The sequence below is a fragment of the Pongo pygmaeus genome, chromosome 21 (genome assembly GCF_028885625.2).
Source record: "Pongo pygmaeus isolate AG05252 chromosome 21, NHGRI_mPonPyg2-v2.0_pri, whole genome shotgun sequence".
NCBI classification, from domain to species: Eukaryota; Metazoa; Chordata; class Mammalia; order Primates; family Hominidae; genus Pongo; species Pongo pygmaeus.
In genome coordinates this window covers 30,968,748-30,987,495 of record NC_072394.2, presented here as the reverse complement: position 1 = coordinate 30,987,495, position 18,748 = coordinate 30,968,748, and the positions used below count along the sequence as shown (strand labels likewise).

At 52.4% G+C, this 18,748-nt stretch overlaps 2 protein-coding genes across 4 annotated transcripts in view; one reads left to right on the top strand and one right to left on the bottom strand.

Moving 5' to 3' along the window:
• The window catches only part of IDH3B (isocitrate dehydrogenase (NAD(+)) 3 non-catalytic subunit beta), a 31,680-nt gene extending 20,915 nt beyond the window's left edge, over positions 1-10,765 (bottom strand). Inside the window, exons 1-2 of the mRNA XM_063659546.1 lie at positions 9,840-10,765; positions 3,436-3,606 (exon numbers count right to left, since the gene is read on the bottom strand). The gene's annotated coding sequence lies outside the window, so the exon portion shown is untranslated. The remainder of the gene's footprint in view (positions 1-3,435; positions 3,607-9,839) is intronic.
• A 483-nt stretch (positions 10,766-11,248) lies between these two features.
• EBF4 (EBF family member 4) overlaps positions 11,249-18,748 on the top strand; it is a 69,573-nt gene continuing 62,073 nt past the window's right edge. Inside the window, exons 1-2 of one of the 3 annotated variants that reach the window (XR_008496049.2) lie at positions 11,249-11,637; positions 12,151-12,272. Coding sequence is in view for 2 of the 3 variants with exons in the window: in XM_054466642.2 (XP_054322617.1) it covers positions 11,323-11,637; positions 12,151-12,272 (437 nt within the window). In the remaining variant the exon portion in view is untranslated. The remainder of the gene's footprint in view (positions 11,638-12,150; positions 12,273-18,748) is intronic. The other 2 variants (XM_054466642.2, XM_054466645.2) reach the window with 2 other exon arrangements.

The window sequence follows — 18,748 nt, the reverse complement described above, 5'->3', positions numbered from 1 at the left end:
AAAATTTACCAACGTGCGCATGTAATATCTGGGTACTTTGCTGTCATTTATGTCATAATTTTAAAAAGGCAAATAATTTTTTAACTAAAAACAAAGATGGACATTGGGCCGAGTGATCATCCATATACATCTTGCCCACATAAAATGATCTTACCAGCAAAAAGAACAGCTGGGCTGGCTGCAGTGGCTCATGCCTGTAATCTGAGCACTTTGGGAGGCCAGGGCAGGGGGATCATTTGAGCCCACGAGCTCGAAACCAACTTGGGCAACTTGGCAAGACCCCGTCACTACAAAAAAAAACTGTTTTTTTTTTTTCGAGATGGAGTTTCACTCTTGTTGCCTAGGCTGGAGCGGAATTATGCGATCTTGGTTTACTAAAACCTCCGCCTCCCAGGTTCAAGTGATTCTCCTGCCTCGGCCTCCCAAGTAGCTGAGATTACAGGTGCCTGCCACCACCCCAGGTAATTTTTTTTGTATTTTTAAAGATGGGGTTTCACCATGTTGGCCAGGCTGGTCTTGAACTCCTCACCTCAGGTGATCCACCTGATTCAGCCTCCCAAAGTGCTGGTATTACAGGCATGAGCCACCACTCCTGGCCTACAAAAAATTTTTTTAGAAAATCAGCCAGGTGTGATGGTACACCCCTGTAGTCCAAGCTACTCAGGAGGCTGAGGCAGGAGGATCACTTGAGCCCAGAGGTCCAGGCTGCAGTGAGCCAAAATCGAGCCACTGCACTCCAGTCTGGGCAAACAGAGTGAGACTCTGCATTTGAAAAAAACAGGAAGAAACAAGAAAGAAAGAAGGAGAGGGAGAAGGAGAAGGAGAAGAAGAAAGAATTTCCCATATACAGCTTGGCACAGAATATGGGAGTCCATCATCCAACATTTTGTTCAAATAAAGTAAGACCCTAGTCCTTGAGACCCACACAGGAGTGTGCTGGAATCGGATTGCTCAGGCTCTGAAGAGGCTATGGTGTGTCTCTCCTAACATGTTCAGTGATATCACATTAGTAGTTTGAAATCAGCCATGGTAGGAATGTGTAGTCACCACAAATTCAGCAAATGCTACAAAGCAAGTTTATGTTTTAAGAGGAAGCTGTTACCAGTACCATGCTGTTTTGGTTACTGTAGCCTTGTAGTATAGTTTGAAGTCAGGTAGCGTGATGCCTCCAGCTTTGTTCTCTTGGCTTAGGATTGACTTGGCAATGCAGGCTCTTTTTTTGGTTCCATGTGAACCTTAAAGTAGTTTTTTCCAATTCTGTGAAGAAAGTCATTGGTAACTTGATGGGGATGGCATTGAATCTATAAATTACCTTGGGCAGTATGGCCATTTTCACAATATTGATTCTTCCTATCCATGAGCATGGAATGTTCTTCCATTTGTTTGTATCCTCTTTTATTTCTTTGAGCAGTGGTTTGTAGTTCTCCTTGAAGAGGTCCTTCACATCCCTTGTAAGTTGGATTCTTAGGTATTTTATTCTCTTTGAAGCAGTAGTGAATGGGAGTTCACTCATGATTTGGCTCTGTTTGTCTCTTATTGGTGTATAAGAATGCTTGTGATTTTTGCACATTGATTTTGTATCCTGAGACTTTGCTGAAGTTGCTTATCAGCTTAAGGAGATTTGGGGCTGAGACGATGGGGTTTTCTAGATATACAATCATGTCATCTGCAAACAGGGACAATTTGACTTCTTTTCCTAATTGAATACCCTTTATTTCCTTCTCCTGCCTGATTGCCCTGGCCAGAACTTCCAACACTATGTTGAATAGGAGTGGTGAAAGAGGGCATCCCTGTTTTGTGCCAGTTTTCAAAGGGAATGCTTCCAGTTTTTGTCCATTCAGTATGATATTGGCTGTGGGTTTGTCATAAATAGCTCTTATTATTTTGAGATCCGTCCCATCAATACCTAATTTATTGAGAGTTTTTAGCCTGAAGGGCTGTTGAATTTTGTCAAAGGCCTTTTCTGCATCTATTGAGATAATCATGTGGTTTTGTCGTTGGTTCTGTTTATATGCTGGATTACGTTTATTGATTTGGTACCAAAACAGAGATATAGACCAATGGAACAGAACAGAGCCCTCAGAAATAATGCCACACATCTACAACTATCTGATCTTTGACAAACCTGACAAAAACAAGAAACGGGGAAAGGATTCCCTATTTAATAAATGGTGCTGGGAAAACTGGCTAGCCATATGTAGAAAGCTGAAACTGGAACCCTTCCTTACACCTTATACAAAAATTAATTCAAAATGGATTAAAGACTTAAATGTTAGACCTAAAACCATAAAAACCCTAGAAGAAAACCTAGGCAATACCATTCAGGACATAGGCATGGGCAAGGACTTCATGTCTAAAACAACAAAAGCAATGGCAACAAAAGCCAAAATTGACAAATGGGATCTAATTAAACTAAAGAGCTTCTGCACAGCAAAAGAAACTACCATCAGAGTGAACAGGCAACCTACAGAATGGGAGAAAATTTTTGCAATCTACTCATCTGACAAAGGGCTAATATCCAGAATCTACAAAGAACTCAAACGAATTTACAAGAAAAAAACAAACAACCCCATCAACAAGTGGGCGAAGGATATGAATAGACACTTCTCAAAAGAAGACATTTATGCAGCCAACAGACACATGAAAAAATGCTCATCATCACTGGTCATCGGAGAAATGCAAATCAAAACTACAATGAGATACCATCTCACACCAGTTAGAATGGCAATCATTAAAAAGTCAGGAAACAACAGGGGCTGGAGAGGATGCGGAGAAATAGGAACACGTTTACACTGGTTGGTGGGACTGTAAACTAGTTCAACCATTGTGGAAGTCAGTGTGGCGATTCCTCAGGGATCTAGAACTAGAAATACCATTTGACCCAGCCATCCCATTACTGGGTATATACCCAAAGGACTATAAATCATGCTGCTATAAAGACATATGCACAGGTATGTTTATTGCGGCACTATTCACAATAGCGAAGACTTGGAACCAACCCAAATGTCCAACAACGATAGACTGGATTAAGAAAATGTGGCACATATACACTATGGAATCCTATGCAGCCATAAAAAATGATGAGTTCATGTCCTTTGTAGGGACATGGATGAAGCTGGAAACCATCATTCTCAGCAAACTATCGCAAGGATAAAAAACCAAACACCGCATGTTCTCACTCCTAGGTGGGAATTGAACAATGAGAACACTTGGACACAGGAAGGGGAACATCACACCCCGGGGCCTGTTGTGGGGTGGGGGGAGGGGGGAGGGATAGCATTAGGAGATATACCTAATGTAAATGACAAGTTAATGGGTGCAGCACACCAGCATGGCACATGTATACATATGTAACAAACCTGCACGTTGTGCACATGTACCCTAGAACTTAAAGTATAATATAAAAAAAAAAAGAGGAAGCTGTTAATCACTTACGGTTAACTTGGCCATCAGCACCTCAGGCTTATCCATGAAGTAACTGCAGCTGAGAATAAGTCAGTAACTTGCCTACTGAGTTCAGGTCTCCAGACCCCAAGTCCGGTGTTCTTTCCACCACATGGCACATTCCAAGGACCTCGCTCCCCCAGGCCAAGCAGCCATTGAAGGCTAAGGAAAGAGAGAGCTTAAGACCTCTCTCCTCAACACCAGGAATAGGCCTGGGTGACACAGCAGAGTAGGGATAGGTGACAAGGGATAGGTGTGGGGGGCTCTTTTTATTTTTATTTTTTAAGACAGAGTCTCGCTCTGTCGCCCAGGCTATAGCGCAGTCGCGCAATATGGGCTCACTGCAACTTTCACCTCCCAGGTTCAAGCAATTCTCCTGCCTCAGCCTCCTGAGTAGCTGGAACTACAGGTGCGTGCCACCACACCCAGCTAATTTTTTGTATTTTTAGTAGAAACGGGGTTTCACCATGTTGGCCAGGCTGACCTCAGGTGATCCACCTGCCTTGGCCTCTCAAAGTGCTGGGATTACAGGCATGAGCTACCGCGCCCAGCTGGGGGCTCATCTCTTTGGGGCACCCTGTGGGACCCTACATAGCCAATCAATCATGAGTTTCTGACCTCTACCTCCCAGACAAGTATTCATCCACAAATATTTATCCTCCAAGGACTATTCACAGCACTATGGATACAGAAAAGAAGAAAAGAATCAAACATCCTCATCTGTAAGAGCTACGGGCCAGTAAATGATAGCACTTTTCTATTAAGAAACTCATCCCTCCCCACTGAACTTGTTTTAGTTTAGGTCTTTATTATCTCTTAACTGAACTGTTCCTACCCAACTCCAGGTCCCACCAGAAGATCTAGATTTTGGGAGGCCTGAAGCTTATACAATTGGAGGAGTAACTCCTTAAGAAGAATACAAAATTATGAATACACAATTATATGTAACCATGTAAACCTGTCACAAGGAACATTCGAGGGTCCTTGGAAGGGGCCGGTGTAGATGACAGCCTGAAGATTAAGCATCATGGAGAATCAGCCTCTGCCAAGTCCTCTCCCCACTTCACCCGGGACAAGGGGAAAAATAGCTCCCTCCTGCCTACCCTATATTCCCCTCACCCCCTACCTCTACCCCACCCTGCTCTACCTCAAGGATAATAGTTTCCTTTCTTCTTGACCCCCACTCCCCAACCCTCCTCCTACCTCCCCAGCAATTTGGGTTTTTGTTTTTGTTTTTTGAGACAGTCTCATTCTGTTGCCCAGGCTGGAGTGCAGTGGCACGATCGGCTCACTGCAACAGCCTCTTCCTCCTGGGTTCGAGCACTTCTCATGCTTTTTTTTTTTTTTAATATTATGCTCTTGCTTTTTTGTTTTTAATGTAATCGTTTAAGTATAAATATTTGTCCCTAGTATCTATTTGGAAAATGAAATAAGCTGCTTAATGTCTCCAACAAAGACAGTTATATATCTTTCCTACTTCCACAAGAAAACCCAAAGTGCTGAACGCCCAGAATAGCAAACTTACACAGGTATAGTGTTCAAAAGTTTGTAAAATTGTTTTCCTCGTGTTTAATTTTATTTCACCTTCACAACTGTGTGCTATCATTCTCATTTGATGGGAAACTGAGGTTCAGTGTAAGTTTACAAATCCAGTGAATGGCAGAGATGGGATTCTGACTTAAGTTCAGCATTTTAGGAAACTCAAGGCAGGCACGGTGGCTCATGCCTGTAATACCAGCACTTTGGGAGGCCAAGGTGGGTGGATCGCCTGAGGTCAGAAGGTCAGGACCAGCATGGCCAACATGGCGAAACCACGTCTCTACTAAAAATACAAAAATTAGCCAGGCGTGGTGGCGCACTCCTATAATCCCAGCTACTCGGGAGGCTGAGGAAGGAGAATTGCTTGAACCCGGGAGGTGGAGGTTGCAGTGAGCCTAGATCGTGCCACTGCACTCCAGCCTGCGCGACGGGAGCAAGACTCCATCTCAAAAAAAAAAAAAAAAAAAAGAAACTCAAACGTGATCTAGAATAAACGCACCTACTGCCAACCGGATGTTGGGTCAACTGAGAATGAAGACAATGTAGCCATAGTACTGAAGTTCAATTTACGTCAGTGGCGAGACATTGATTTAAACCAAGTAACCTGAACTCAGGTTTGCTCCCAATGTACTTGGAATTTAACTGCGCTGAGCTTTTACTTATTTATTTCAAGTACTCTATAGTAGTTCTGAGCCCCTGCCTCTCGCGTTGCTGGGACTAGAGGCACATGCCACTGCACCCGGATAATTTTTGTTTTCTTTGTATTGTTTTTGTTTCATTTTGTTTGTTTTTTTCAGTAGAGGCGGGTTTTTGCCATGTTGGCTGGGCTGGTCTCCATCTCCTGGCCTCAAATGATCCGCCCGCCTTGGCCTCCCAAAGTGCTGGGGTTACAGGCGTGAGCCACCGCGCCTGGCCCTCCCCAGCAATTTGAAAATGAATTTGATCTTGCCCCACCGATAAAAATATATATATGTGTGTATATATAATATTTCAAAATTGTTGCCATTGCCTATGAGTAGCTAAGGGGCAGCCATCAGGGATAGTGTTGGATGCTGCTGCAGTTTTAGGTTCGAGACTGCAGGGGACAGCCGTGCTCTGCAAAATAGCAGGGAGTGGGCATAGCTTGCTGCACTAGGAAAATGGTTCCCTTCCTCTTCCTCAATGGGCATTGAGACCGGCTGTCTTTGAAGTTGTTTGTGATTGGCAGGTGTGTGAACAACCAGGACCAGTGATCCCAGAGCCTGGGGATAGGAGCTCGACTCTCCTGCCAAAGAGTCCACCACGATGGCTCCTATTGTTTTATTATTCAAGATTGAATAACTCAGCCTAGATGTGGGATGGGATGGATCCTAACGCAAGACTAATACTTGTGGTGTGGGGTTTTCTTGAAGCAATTGAAGAAGCCTCAGGAATCAACAGCGAGGAAGGCCCAGAGCTGGCGCATACCTACCAGACCACCTTCTTGGATGGCCCTTGTCATTCTGGATTTCTTCATGGAACTATGAGAATTGCCATAATTAATGCGCGCTTTAGTTTTTGTATTCCTCCTTTAATTTTAATTACCATCGGGGACTTGACAGGAAGTGGATCCAAGTGGCGGCATCACATTCTGGGGCCTCCAGGGGGCGCTATGGCCCAACACACAGCGTGGCCAAGCGCGCCTCAGCCTAACTCACCACTTCCTATCTGTTTTATATGGTTTGCACCCGCTTAAGGCGGCGGAGGCGTGGGGGAGTTCTGCTGATGTAAAAAAAAACATTGTTTTATGACTAGACCTAAAGAAAAAATGTCCAAACTCCTTAGCATGGCATGTTAGGCACCAACATGACCCTCCCGGTGCTAGGTGCTAAAACCTCCACCTTGAAGCAAGTGCAGCAAACCCACTCATTCCGCTCTGCTAGTCCTTACACAAGCTGCTCCCAGGCCCCTCCTCACCTTCAGGCTCAGGCCCTTTTTCTGTGCTTGTCCCAGGACTTGCTCCGCTTCTGTAACAGCCCAGGTCACTCCAGAGTGACACTGAGCATTCATGAGTCTCCTGCCACCTGACTGTGAGCTCATAAGGGCGCCACCTGGGTTTCATTATCTGCTCACTCTCTAGCACTGGCCACTCACAAAAAAGCCCTTCTCGTGGACATGAGCACAATGAAAGGGCAGAATGAGACCCGAGGCTCTGGCCTAAGGGTTTGTGGTGAGCCCCTGCCAGAAAAGAGTGGCATTCTCTGCAGGCGTGCACCAAGCTTCCTCTGTGATCACCACCCCTGTAGCTCTCTGCGGCCACAGTTGCAGCACTTCGCCCCACCCCACCCACCAAATTCCTTTCTCATGGAGAAGATGCAGCAGTTGGAACGGGAAAATATACAAAGGAACTAAGATAAATAATGCACGGCTGGCACAGTGGCTCACACCTATAATCCCAGCACTTTAGGAGGCCAAGGCATGAGGATCACTTGAGGCCAAGAGTTCGAGAACAGTGGCTCACACCTATAATCCCAGCACTTTAGGAGGCCAAGGCATGAGGATCACTTGAGGCCAAGAGTTCGAGACCACCCTGGGCAACATAGCAAGACCTCTGTCTGAAAAAAAAAAATTATATTAGCCAGGCATGGTGGTGCACACCTGCAATCCCAGCTACTTGAGAGGCTAAGGAGGGAGGACTTGAGCCCAGGAGTTTGAGGATGCAGTGAGCTATGATTGCACGACTGCACTCCAGCCTGGGTGACAGAGTGAGACCCTGACTCTAAAAAAATAAATAAATAAAAGCTTAAAAAATAAGATAACTAATGCAAAATAAAAGCACACAGAGGGTTCCAAGAAACAACAGACTTTCACCTGGATCTAAAGCAGAGACACTCACCTCCGACCCCCAAGTGCTGCCCCAGAACTGCTCATTGACCTTCCTCCCTTCATCACCCCTTGGTTCAGCAGCTCTAACCCAGGAGCCCTTCTCTGGGGCTGCAGGCTCTGGGAAGCCTCAAACACCATCCTGGCTGGTTTTCTGTTCCATGTGGTTAGGATAAAACAGAAACCCACGCAAGTTGGGAGTCTGCCCCAGCTTATGACTGAGCCTTAACTCAGTGCCACTTTCCTGGGCTGACTGATTCCACCTTCTGCCGCAGGTTAATTCGGAGCACCTATCCCCCAGTCTACCTTGGGGACAAACTTCCAGAATGAAAAGCACTCCAACCAAAGCACTTCAACCATCACAAAAAGGAATGCTGCAAAGTGAGGGCATTCCGGAGGGAAGGGCCAGCCAGCATGAAGGCTGGAGCTCGGAGAGAGGGAGCTGGGTTTGGGAAATGGTGTGATCTCCCATCCTGGGTAAGCAAGAAACTCACACAGCAAGGGAGTGGAGGTAAGGCTGGCCAGCAAGAGAAATTGGATAGGGCATCAAAGGGCCTAGAATGTTCCCAAACTACGGGCCTAAATGTCTACTTGAGAAGCCACAAAAGACATTTAAGTTTCTAAGCAGGGGATGGCCCAATCCAAGCAACACTTTTTAAAACTGTGGTAGGAGGGTGGGGGTGTTTGGGGGTGAGCAGCTGGGGACGGGAGCTAAGGGAGGAGGCTGTGGGCAGAACTGGGAATTCCATATCTGCTCCAAGCCAGAGTGGAGTCCAGTGGAGGAAAAGTACATTTTTCTGTTAGATATTCTCTATGGGCACTGGGGTAGGGAGGAAAGGGAAGGGAGACCCCTTAAGACCAAACAAACAGGTAGCTGCAGGACAGGGAGAGAAAAGTATTGGAGATGATTCCCAAACTCCAAGCCTGGTGGGCAGCAGGAGGAGGTGCCCAGCACAGACACAGGGGAGTCAGGAAGAAGAGCTGGCTGGTGGAGAGTGAACCTGTGGAGACCAAGAAGCCCCATCCCAGCATAGGGACAGAGCCTCTTGGGATAGGGACCCTCCCTGGAGGCAGGTGCTCCTCTCCTCTCTGAGGACCAAGCCCAGCCCTGTCCTCACCCACTGATGTTCAGGACTGACAGAAGCGAGAGTCCCATATGGGGAGACCATTTCCTCAAAGATGTTCTCTGAGACTGTGGAGAAACGTGAGTTCTGTGAGAGGAGAACAGAAGAAAAGCGCCAGGCACAGCAGCCTGAGGTGCTCAGAGGGCAGAGGAGAAAGACAGTGTGCTCTGGTCATCAGGGCGGTTTCCCAGGTGTGTGTAAATATATATACACCAGATATATATATATTTCTCAGGTGTGTGTAAATACATACACACATATATATATGTATATGTATATCTGGTCATCAGGGTGGTTTCCCATGTTTGTGTGGGGTTGGGTGTGGGGTAGCCCACTGCTGCCAGGAGGTCCCAGGGCCTGAAGCCCAAGAGAGACCACGGAGTCTGAGAGCAGAAGCAGGAAGGCAGGGCTGGAAGGGAGCCAGCCCACAAGGGCTCCAGGAGTGGCTTGCTGGGGGCCAGTCAGGCATCCTTGGCAGAGCGTTCCTGTGAACGTTCTCAGACACAGGAGGGGCAGAAATTGAAGAAGGAGGCGAGGAGGAGGGGACAGTTCTTTTAAGAATGGGGAGATCTGAGCAGAGAAAAGAACATATTGAGACACAAATAGGAGATCGGTGGGGTAACCTCAGGAAAGGCAGAAGACAGGACTAAGCAAAAAGGTTCCACATCCATCTCCACAGTGGAAGACCGGGAGAAGAGAATGGGTGAAAAGACAGAGATGAGGAGGAGCATGCACCGCTGATGGTGCCAGCAGGGTTCTGCCAAGATTCCCTGAGTACTCTCCACTGGGTAAGAGGAAGGGTGTCTGCTGGAAATGAGAGAGCCAGAGGTGGGTCTGAATGTTGGGGAAAGGAGTGGAGCAAGTGTGGAACAGCTCTGGGGGGTTTCTCACATATAATGTCTGTACAGGTCTTGGTAAATTGCAGGTTCTGATTCAGCAGGTCCTGGCAGGGCTTAAGAGTCTGCATTCCTCACCAGCTCCCAGGTGATGTCAATGCTGCTGGTCCAGGGACCACACTGTGAGAAGCAAGATTTAGAGAGGCAGATCAGGAGTGGAGAAAGAGACTGGCTTAAGAATTGTCTTAAGGAGAGACCCATGTTTGATAATCCCACCTAGGGTAAAAGCTGAGACCTGAAGGAGTCCTGGTGGGAATGGCAGCCCCCCGTGGGTGATGGGGAGAGGCATAGAGAGAAGGGGTATTAAAGAGACCAAGAAAGGAGGTGAGAGGGCCTCTGTGATGCTAGGAGAACCTGCAGTGCCCCCAGGACGCGTCATCTGGGCCAATGTGTGACAGAACACTAACTCACACTTGGAGGCCCCCCAAAAGAGGATGGGAGTGAGTTGGAGCAGGAAGGTGTTATTGCAGGGGTGTCTGAGCGTGAACATGGCAGGCAGGGCAGGTGGCCCCCATGCTGTTCTGCAGGAAAGTGCTGGACTCATTCTGGGCTTGCTCAAAGCCTGGCCAGGACAACGTGGGGAGAGGGGCAGAAATGTCTCTGCCCCACAGTCAAGGGCCAGACGACTTCTGTGCCAGGAACTAATAAAAAAAAGGAATGGGATCTGAGAGGGGACGCGGCTGGGGAGAAACAGGAGGTGAGCTGGGCTCTGAGCCTACCTGTCAAACTTGCAATCAGAAATCAGGAGGTTCCCGAAAGGCACAGATGGAAACTGAAAATGCTTTAGGCTTAGGTAACCCAGCATCAGGAATAGGGATGGTTGGATGCAGGGAACTCGCCCAGCTTGTCTGGGGCCCCAGCCTAAGGCAGACACGTTTCAGTCCTTAGCTGGGGTTAAAGTGAGGTCAGGGTCGCCGGGGAAATGCGGGAGTACAGTCACGCGGGAGAAAAACGTCAAGAGCGAAAGCTCGGAGGCGTCAAAATGAGCAGCAAGTCCAGGCACAAGGCGTCGGGCGCGGAAAGTACGGCGGGTGCCGGGGGAGGGAGATGAGGCCGCGAAGACGCCAGGGCTTCGTCCGGCGGCGACGGGGAGGCCGCGGAGGTTCCCGAGCGCAGTGAGGCGCGCACCTCCCGCTCGGGCCGGGCTCCCTCGCCGCGCGGCCCCAGATCCTCCCTGCGAGGGTTTCCGTGGCCCCCGCCGGGCTCTTCCGTTCCCTCCCGCGGCCTCGACCAGGCCGCGGCCCCCAGCCCGGGCGACCGACTCGCCAGGGTCCGCCCCGCCGCCGCGGCCCGGGCCCGGCCGCTCCTCCCCCGATGATGTCACGTCCCTGGCCGCCCCTCGGCCGGCCGCGCCGCCCCGCCCCCGCCTCCCCCGGGCCCCCGTCCCCTGGGCCCGCCCGCTCCCGACATCCCTCCTCCCGCCCGCGCTCCCTCCCTTTGGCTACCGCTCCCCCGGGAGCGGCGGCGGCGGCGGCGGGATGGCCCGGGCCCGAGGCCAGGCCCCGGGGAGCGGCGGGCGGCGGCGGCCGCGGCGGGGCGGCGCGGGAACCGGGCCCCGGGGGGAGTCGGCCGGGCTGCTGCTGCTGCTGCTCCAGGTGCTGCCGCCCGGGGCTACGGCAGGGCCAGGACGCCGGGGCACGCGGGGCGCCGGCGGCGGCGGCGGCGTCTGCTGGCCCGGCGCGGCCCCAGCCTTTCTCCGGGACGCGCGGCTGCTGCTGCTCCTGCCGCCGCTGCCGCCACTGTCGCCGCCGCCGCCGCCGAGCTCCGCGCCCGCAGCCTCCGCCTCCCGGATGGTAATCAGCGCCCCGCGCTGGCGCCGCGGGCGGGCGGGAGGTGGGGGCGGCGAGGGGGAAAGGGCGGGCAGCCCCGCGCCCCCGCCTTGCCCGAGGCAGCTCCCGGGGCGCTTGGGCCCCCCCTCCGACGACCGCGGCCCCGGGCAGCCGCCAGAGCGCGCCTCTGGGGCGCCTCCGCGCGGACCGGGTGCGGGCTCCGCTCCCCGCGCTCCCCGCCCTCCCCGCCCCGCTCGCAGTCCGCCCGCCAGCGCTCAGGCCGCGGGGGAATCCCTCCATCTCCCCGCCCCGCGCCCCAGGAGGGGAGGGGACAGCGCCGGCGCCCGCGGACCCGCTTTCTCCGAGGGAGCGCCCAAGAGGCGAGCGCGCACTGAGCCGCCCGGACTCGGCGCTGCGCCGCTGGAGGCGCCTGGTGCCGTCGGGTCGGGCTGAGCTAGACGCCCGCAGCCTCCGCGGGACCGGATCCGGGGCGGCGGGGGCGCTCACTCACCGCGCGCCCTCATGTTCCCTGCGCAGGACGCTCTGCCCCGCAGCGGGCTGAACCTGAAGGAGGAGCCGCTGCTGCCCGCCGGCCTGGGCTCAGTGCGCTCCTGGATGCAGGGCGCAGGCATCCTGGACGCCAGCACCGCGGCGCAGAGGTAAGCGCTCGGACCGGACCCGGTGCGCTCGGGTTGGACGGCTCCACGCCGCCTCAGCTCAGCTTGCTGGAGCTGCTGGAGCCAGGGGCGGAAGGAGCCCTAACTCTGGACGGTCCCGGCGAGCTCCCCCGCCCACCCGTCCGGAGTGCCTGTGCTGCCTCCTGAGGATGTGGGGCGGGCTGGGGCGGGGCTTCTGCCTCCACTCTGGGCCGCCCCAGTAGATTTCTGACGGCCGCTCGCGGGTGCGGCGGTGAACGCCACCCCAGCCGGGCTGTCTATGGCTCTGAGAGAAGAGGCAGAGCTCCGAGCCATGACCCACAGCCACCGGCCGTCTAGGAACGTCCAGCCCCTCCTTCCTGGGCAGTCCCAGTGACTCTCCTTGTCCAATTCCGCAGCTCTCTGTCAGGAAAGGCACGAAACCCAGCCCCCTTTTTCCTTTCCCACGCCCCTCAGAGTTGGAGGATGGGGGTGTGCAGAGCCAGAGAAGAGGCTGGGGGCTGGACAGTGGCGAAGAGATGAGGTGGGCAGTCGGCCTGGCTGGACTGATTGGCCTGGGAACTGGGCAGGTCCCCTGCCTTTCCCTCAGGTGTTTTTCTGGTAGGACCTTTGGAAGGCAGAGAGCCCCTGGGAACCCAGCACCCGCGCCGGTCTCCTCTGACTCCTTTGCAGGGTCTGGGAACCTCAGTAGGGGATTGACTCCAGGATTTGAAGGCGAACTTTAAAAGTTTATTGACCTGCCCCCAAAGCACCTGAAGGTGCTTTTTGCACCTTCAGCTGTGACCATGGAGGGAGGCATTTAGATATCCTATGGGGAGTCACTGTGGTTAGGATTAGGGAGGTGCCAACTCTGCTGACAGCTGGGACAGGGTGGGCACTGGGCTTCCCAGAAGTCTGAGCTGTTGCAGCAGCCCGAAGGGATTCTGAATGGGGGGCTTAGGGCAGACCGGGCCTCACACAGGAGCCCACATTCACACCCCGGAGGACGCCTCAACCTCACCGTGTAACAGACACACACCGCGCTTCATGCGCAAACTGAAGCCGTTTCTGCACGCCGGTCCTTTCCTGGCTGTCAGGAGGGAACGCTGGGGGGCTCTGGAGCTGATCTCTTCCGGAAGAGAAAGGGTCTTGTGGATGAATTAATTTCCAAAACTTTTACAAGGGATATAGCTATATTCTAGAAAATTTGGAAAATAAAAAATTTAGTCCCTCCTCTCTAATACAACTACTGTCAACATTTTAGTGTATTTCCTTCCTATTTTTCTTCCCATTAACTTGTGTTTTCCTGTGCTGTGCTTACAATTCCATCTCCTGCCTATTCTTCTGTTAGTTCTGGCTTTTTTTTTTTTTCAACTTGAGAAGGCCAGTTTCTTAACATGGCCCCCTCTTTGTCCCCACCACCTGCTGTGTGGCGAGAGCTCTTTGTAAGAGTGGGTGAGGAGTGCTGACGGGGGCCTCTGGGAGTTAAGGTTCCATTTCTCTGCAGCCTTTCCCTCTGTGCTTACCCAGAGGCAGGTCTGATGAAGGGGAAGCAGACGTGAAGGAGGCAGTGCCCTTGGAGACTGCGTGGGGTTCAAGAAGTGTGGGGATAAGGCTTCCCCCAGAGCATGGGCCACGGCAGTGGTGTCTGCGCATAGTGGGGCTGAGTGGGCTTGGGGTGTCCAGTCTGAGTCCCCACATTGTGAGGGCCACATTCCTGGGATGCAGAGGGCTTCCGCAATGTGAACAGGCTTTCTTCAGGCTCGGTCTGCTAAGCCCCAAGTTTGGAGACTTCTCTGTCTCAGGACATAGACTAGGAGCCCCCACTCGCTTTGTTGTTCGGCTGACTTTCCTCCCTGTCCCAGAGGGAGCTGCTTCATCCTTCCTCCCCAATCTTCCCCGTGTTGTCTGTCATCACTACAGTTGTATCTTGTTCCTCAGTCAGTCCTCTGCGCAGGTCTTCTCATCCCAAAACAGCAACAATGAAAATTCCTCCCCCTTGCGCTGCCTCCGCCTTCATCGCGGCCTGGTTTCTCTCCCTCTCATCTCTCAGAAACTTTCACGGAAGTGCTTTCCCAAAACACTCCCCGGGATCCGAGAGTTAGCTTTGACACCTTCCTCAGCCTCACCCCACAGTTGCCTGATTGTCACGGCTTAGAAAGGTTCTTTTCCGTGTCCTAGTCCCAATCTCAGTGCCCTCAGCCACCACTTTTAGCAATGAAACCCCCTGGCCCTCCACCCACTTCCTCCCTGGCTTGAAGATTAACTGCACCCTGGTTACCACCTCAGCCTCCTGGCCCTGTGCCTAGCCCCAGCCATTCACCACTCCCGTAAAACCATCTTCCCTGCATTGGGGACCAAAGCAGTATTTCCAAAGTACTTTTTTCTGATCATGTCTCTCTCCGATTACAAATAAAGTGACCAGGCTGGGCGCGGTGGCTCACACCTGTAATTCCAGCACTTTGGGAGGCCGACGTGGGCGTTTCACTTGAGACCAGGAGTTCGAGACCAGCCTAGCCAACATGGTGAAACCCTATCTCTACTAATAATACAAAAATTAGCCAGGCGTGGTGAAGCATGCTTGTAGTCCCAGCTACTTGGGAGGCTGAGGTGGGAGGATTGCTTGAGCCCGGGAGGCAGAGGCTTCAGTGAGCCAAGATCGCACCACTGTACTCCAGCCTGGGTGGCAGAGTGAAACTGTGCCTCAAAAATAAATAAGTAAATAAATAAAATAAAATAAAATAAAGTGACCAACCCCCAAGCCCCACTGCTTCCTCATGGATATCTCCAACATTCAAGGCCTATCATGGTCTGACTCCAGCCTTCCTCCCCAGCCTCCTCTGCATGATACTTGGCAGGCAGTGGATACTTGGAGAATTAGCTGTGCCTCCAGTAAGTGCTATGGTCTATTGAAACAGTCCCTCTGCCCTCAGCACCCGAACATCCCCTGGATTAAGTCTCACCAGCCTCAGGACTTCCTCCCACACCCACCGACCCCGGCACCTGCTCTTTCTGTGCCCTCCCACCCTGCCCAGGGGAGTGGCTTTAGTGCTGCCTGTGAATGCTTACCATAGGCCAGCATCTGCTGTTCTCTGCCTGTCCCAGTCCTTGCCCCGCCAGCTGGGGCCTTCCCCTAAGGCAAGGGTAGCGGTCCATTCATCCTTGTGTCCACAGCACCCAGGGCAGGCTCAGGCAGTCCATGGGGGATGGGGGTGATGACCATCTGCCGGAGGAAGCAGTAGTGTTTCTCAGAGGGCTCCTAAGTCCCCTTATGTTGGGTTCCCTTCTTGACTTTGGAAGACTCCAGGTTCTACCTGACCCAGGAATCAGCTGCTGGAGCAGCTTCTCCTGCCCAGTTCTACAGCTTGACTTTTACAACAATGCCAAGATTTTACAGAAGGTGGGTGGAGAGGAAAAGGCTCAGAAGGCCAGCTAAGATCAGTGAGGGAGGCTCTGCCAACAGGAAGGAAGTTCTGAGCAAAAGAGGGGTAGGGAGGGCCAGGTGCAATGGCTCACGCCTGTAATCCCAGCACTTTGGGAGGCCGAGGCGCGCAGATCACGAGGTCAGGAGATCGAGACCATCCTGGCTAACACAGTGAAACCCCATCTCTACTAAAAATACAAAAAAATTAGCTGGGCATGGTGGCGGGCGCCTGTAGTCCCAGCTACTCGGGAGGCTGAGGCAGGAGAATGGTGTGAATCTGGGAGGCAGAGCTTGCAGTGAGCCGAGATCGCGCCACTGCACTCCAGCCTGGGCAACAGAGCGAGACTCTGTCTCAAAAAAAAAAAAGAAAAGAAAAAAGAAAAAAAAGGGGGGGTAGGGAGAGCAGAGGGGCTGCAAACCCTTAAACTGGAGGCAATAGGGATGGGAAGGCTGGTGGAGAGGGCTGCCCTCTTCCTACCAGGGAAGTCTGCACAAGGACCCCTGCCCCTGCCCTGAGCCGACAGGACTTTATCTCTGAGATCCATTTGCCCAGCCCCAGCCCATCTTCCCCTGACTTCCCTGAAGACTCAAGTCCTCCTGCTGGCACACTCAGCACAGAAGTAGCTCTCTTCTCCTTCTGATGTGCTTCCCAGTCTGGGGAGACCTCTGGGGGGCCCAGGCCAGACCTCCCCCTGGAGGAGACCCCTGGAGGACCCAGGCCAGCCCTCCCACTGGAGCTGGTCCCTGCACACTAGCAGGGCCCTGGAGAGGGAGGCCAGCTGGGGCTGCCTTTCCTGTAAGCAGCTGCAGGCTAGCATCCCTGCTAGGAAATGCTTTTGTTTGCTTTAATAATTCATAGCCGATTCTCAGCCTGGGACCTGGCAGGCAGGCCTGTGGGTGGGTGGCGAGAGGGTGGGCAGAGAGCAGTGGAGTGGGGAGTCTTTGGGTAGAATTGAGGGCCAAAAGAAGAGGGGGAGAGCAGGCCTGTGAGATCCTTCCCCTTCCCTTTCCCCAGCCTTCAGGGACTTTGGTCACTGTGCCAATTTCCTGGGGCAGGTGAGCAGGGCAGCTGCTGGGGCAGTGGGAAGAGGGGATAGGGACCCTCCCCAGACCCAAACCTAAACCTCATCTCCAGCAGGACCATCTGGACACAGGCTCTGGGCAGCTGCCTGCAGCCACCAGGTCCTCCCTGTGCAAGCATTGTTGAGGTGGGTGTGCCCCACTGAGCTGCTGCTTTAATCTTCCACTGGGCTGCTGCTTTTATCTTCCCCAGTCTGCACCATGGCCAGGGGTTGGCATGTCAGGGGCTGGGCAGGGCCAGGCCAATAGATCTTGTCTGGGGCAGGAAGGCCAGGCCCGCCTTGATCATCATAGCAGTCCCTGGGTCCAGAGGATGCTTGCAGGGGAAAGCAGGGGCCAACCGGATGCTTGGAGGAAGTGGGGATGTAGAGGAAAGGGACTGATGGAGCCCTGTCAGGATGGGGCTAAGAAGAGCTGGACTTAGCAAAGAGAGACTTTGGGGAAATCTGCAAAAAGGGATGAGATGCAGGAGTTTTTGCTCCTTCCACTTCCTGGGGTGAGGGGTGTCAACAAAGAGCCTCCCCCCATTACTGATGAAAGTAGGGCTTGTCCCCTGTAGCCCCAGCATCCCAGACTCAAAGACAAATTAGGACCAGGGCAAGGCACGGCTCAAAACCTTGAGTTACCAAGGCAGCCAAGAGTTAGGATTTGGTGGGGAGAAGGGAAGGCAAAACACCTGGGGGTGCCTCTGAGAGGAGGCCAAGGCTCCGGCCTCGGTCACTTGTCCTCTGTGGGATTTGAGCTGGCTGTGGTTAAATTGCTCACGTTTATAACAAGCATGTAGTCAAGGATGTGAAGAGCCGTGAGTGGCCTGGGGAAGAGAGAACAGAGACTGTGAGGGGGGCTTTGTCTGTACCAGATAGTTATGCTGTGGCAGGGGAAAGCAGCTGCCGTGAAAAGGGCCCTGGTGTCCTGCTCAGCCTTGCAAAGGAGCATCTCCCGGGACCTGCTGGGCAGCCCCAGCAATAGCAGTCAGACACCTCTGCAGCTTCTGGCATCTCCCCACAGGCATCCACATACACTCTGGAGCACAGTCCACCTGAATGACCTAGGCTGTGAAGGTCAAGTTGCCCTTGGTGTTGGCTTGAACCTGGATTCCTAACAGTGCTCAGGAAGTCCATGCACACCCATGCTCACTACAAAGCATGTTGACTCTGACCAAAATGCATCTGTGCAACGTAAATCTTTTTTGGTGTCTCAAACAGTCTCCTTTAATTTTCAGTCTATTTAAGAACGAAAGATGGGAAGGAGGTGAGTGGGGCACAGTGGAAATACAAAAGTGAGCATATTCTCTTCCCAAATCTGGGTTCTTTAGTACAGAGGCAAATGTCCCACTGCCTCAGGACACTCTGGAGTTGAGAAGAAAGTGTTTTGAACATTGTGCTTGAAACAATCTTTTTAAGAAAGCAAGGAAATGTATAATTCATTTTGCAGTCTTGCAAAAGTGGTTGATGTGGCTGATTTTGTCACTCAGCTGCATTTCTCTGGAAAAGGCGCTTATGTGGCATGGTTTGTTCACTAATGATGCTAAGTGAATAAGTTGTTTCTGAATTATGGGCGCCAGCAGTACATGTGCCAGGTGAGGCAGTTCTTACTTGTATTTGTCATAAACTGATACCTGCCAAGCTGCACCCAGGCCCTTGGGGCTGTAGCTTTGCTGGCATCCATCGTACCCCAGGACTCTGAATGGCTGGCAGTTGGTACCCACCCACATCCCCTCAGGACCCTTGGTCAAGGGTCTGCCTCTCCTGCTGTTAGCTGCTTCCCTTTGCTTGAGGACTTGCTCAGGCTACCAGAACCTGCTCTGCTCAGCTCAGAAGTACCTGAGAAGTAACAGCCATAGAAGCCCTCCACCAGTCACTGACTGGAGTTGGTGGATAAATACCCCAGCTCCCTCACCCATCCCTCTGGTGGGATAATGCTGAGGCACACATTCCATGCTGTTTCCAGAGTTCCCCATGGGATGGAGCTCCAGGTGCCCACAGTGGAGACTTGA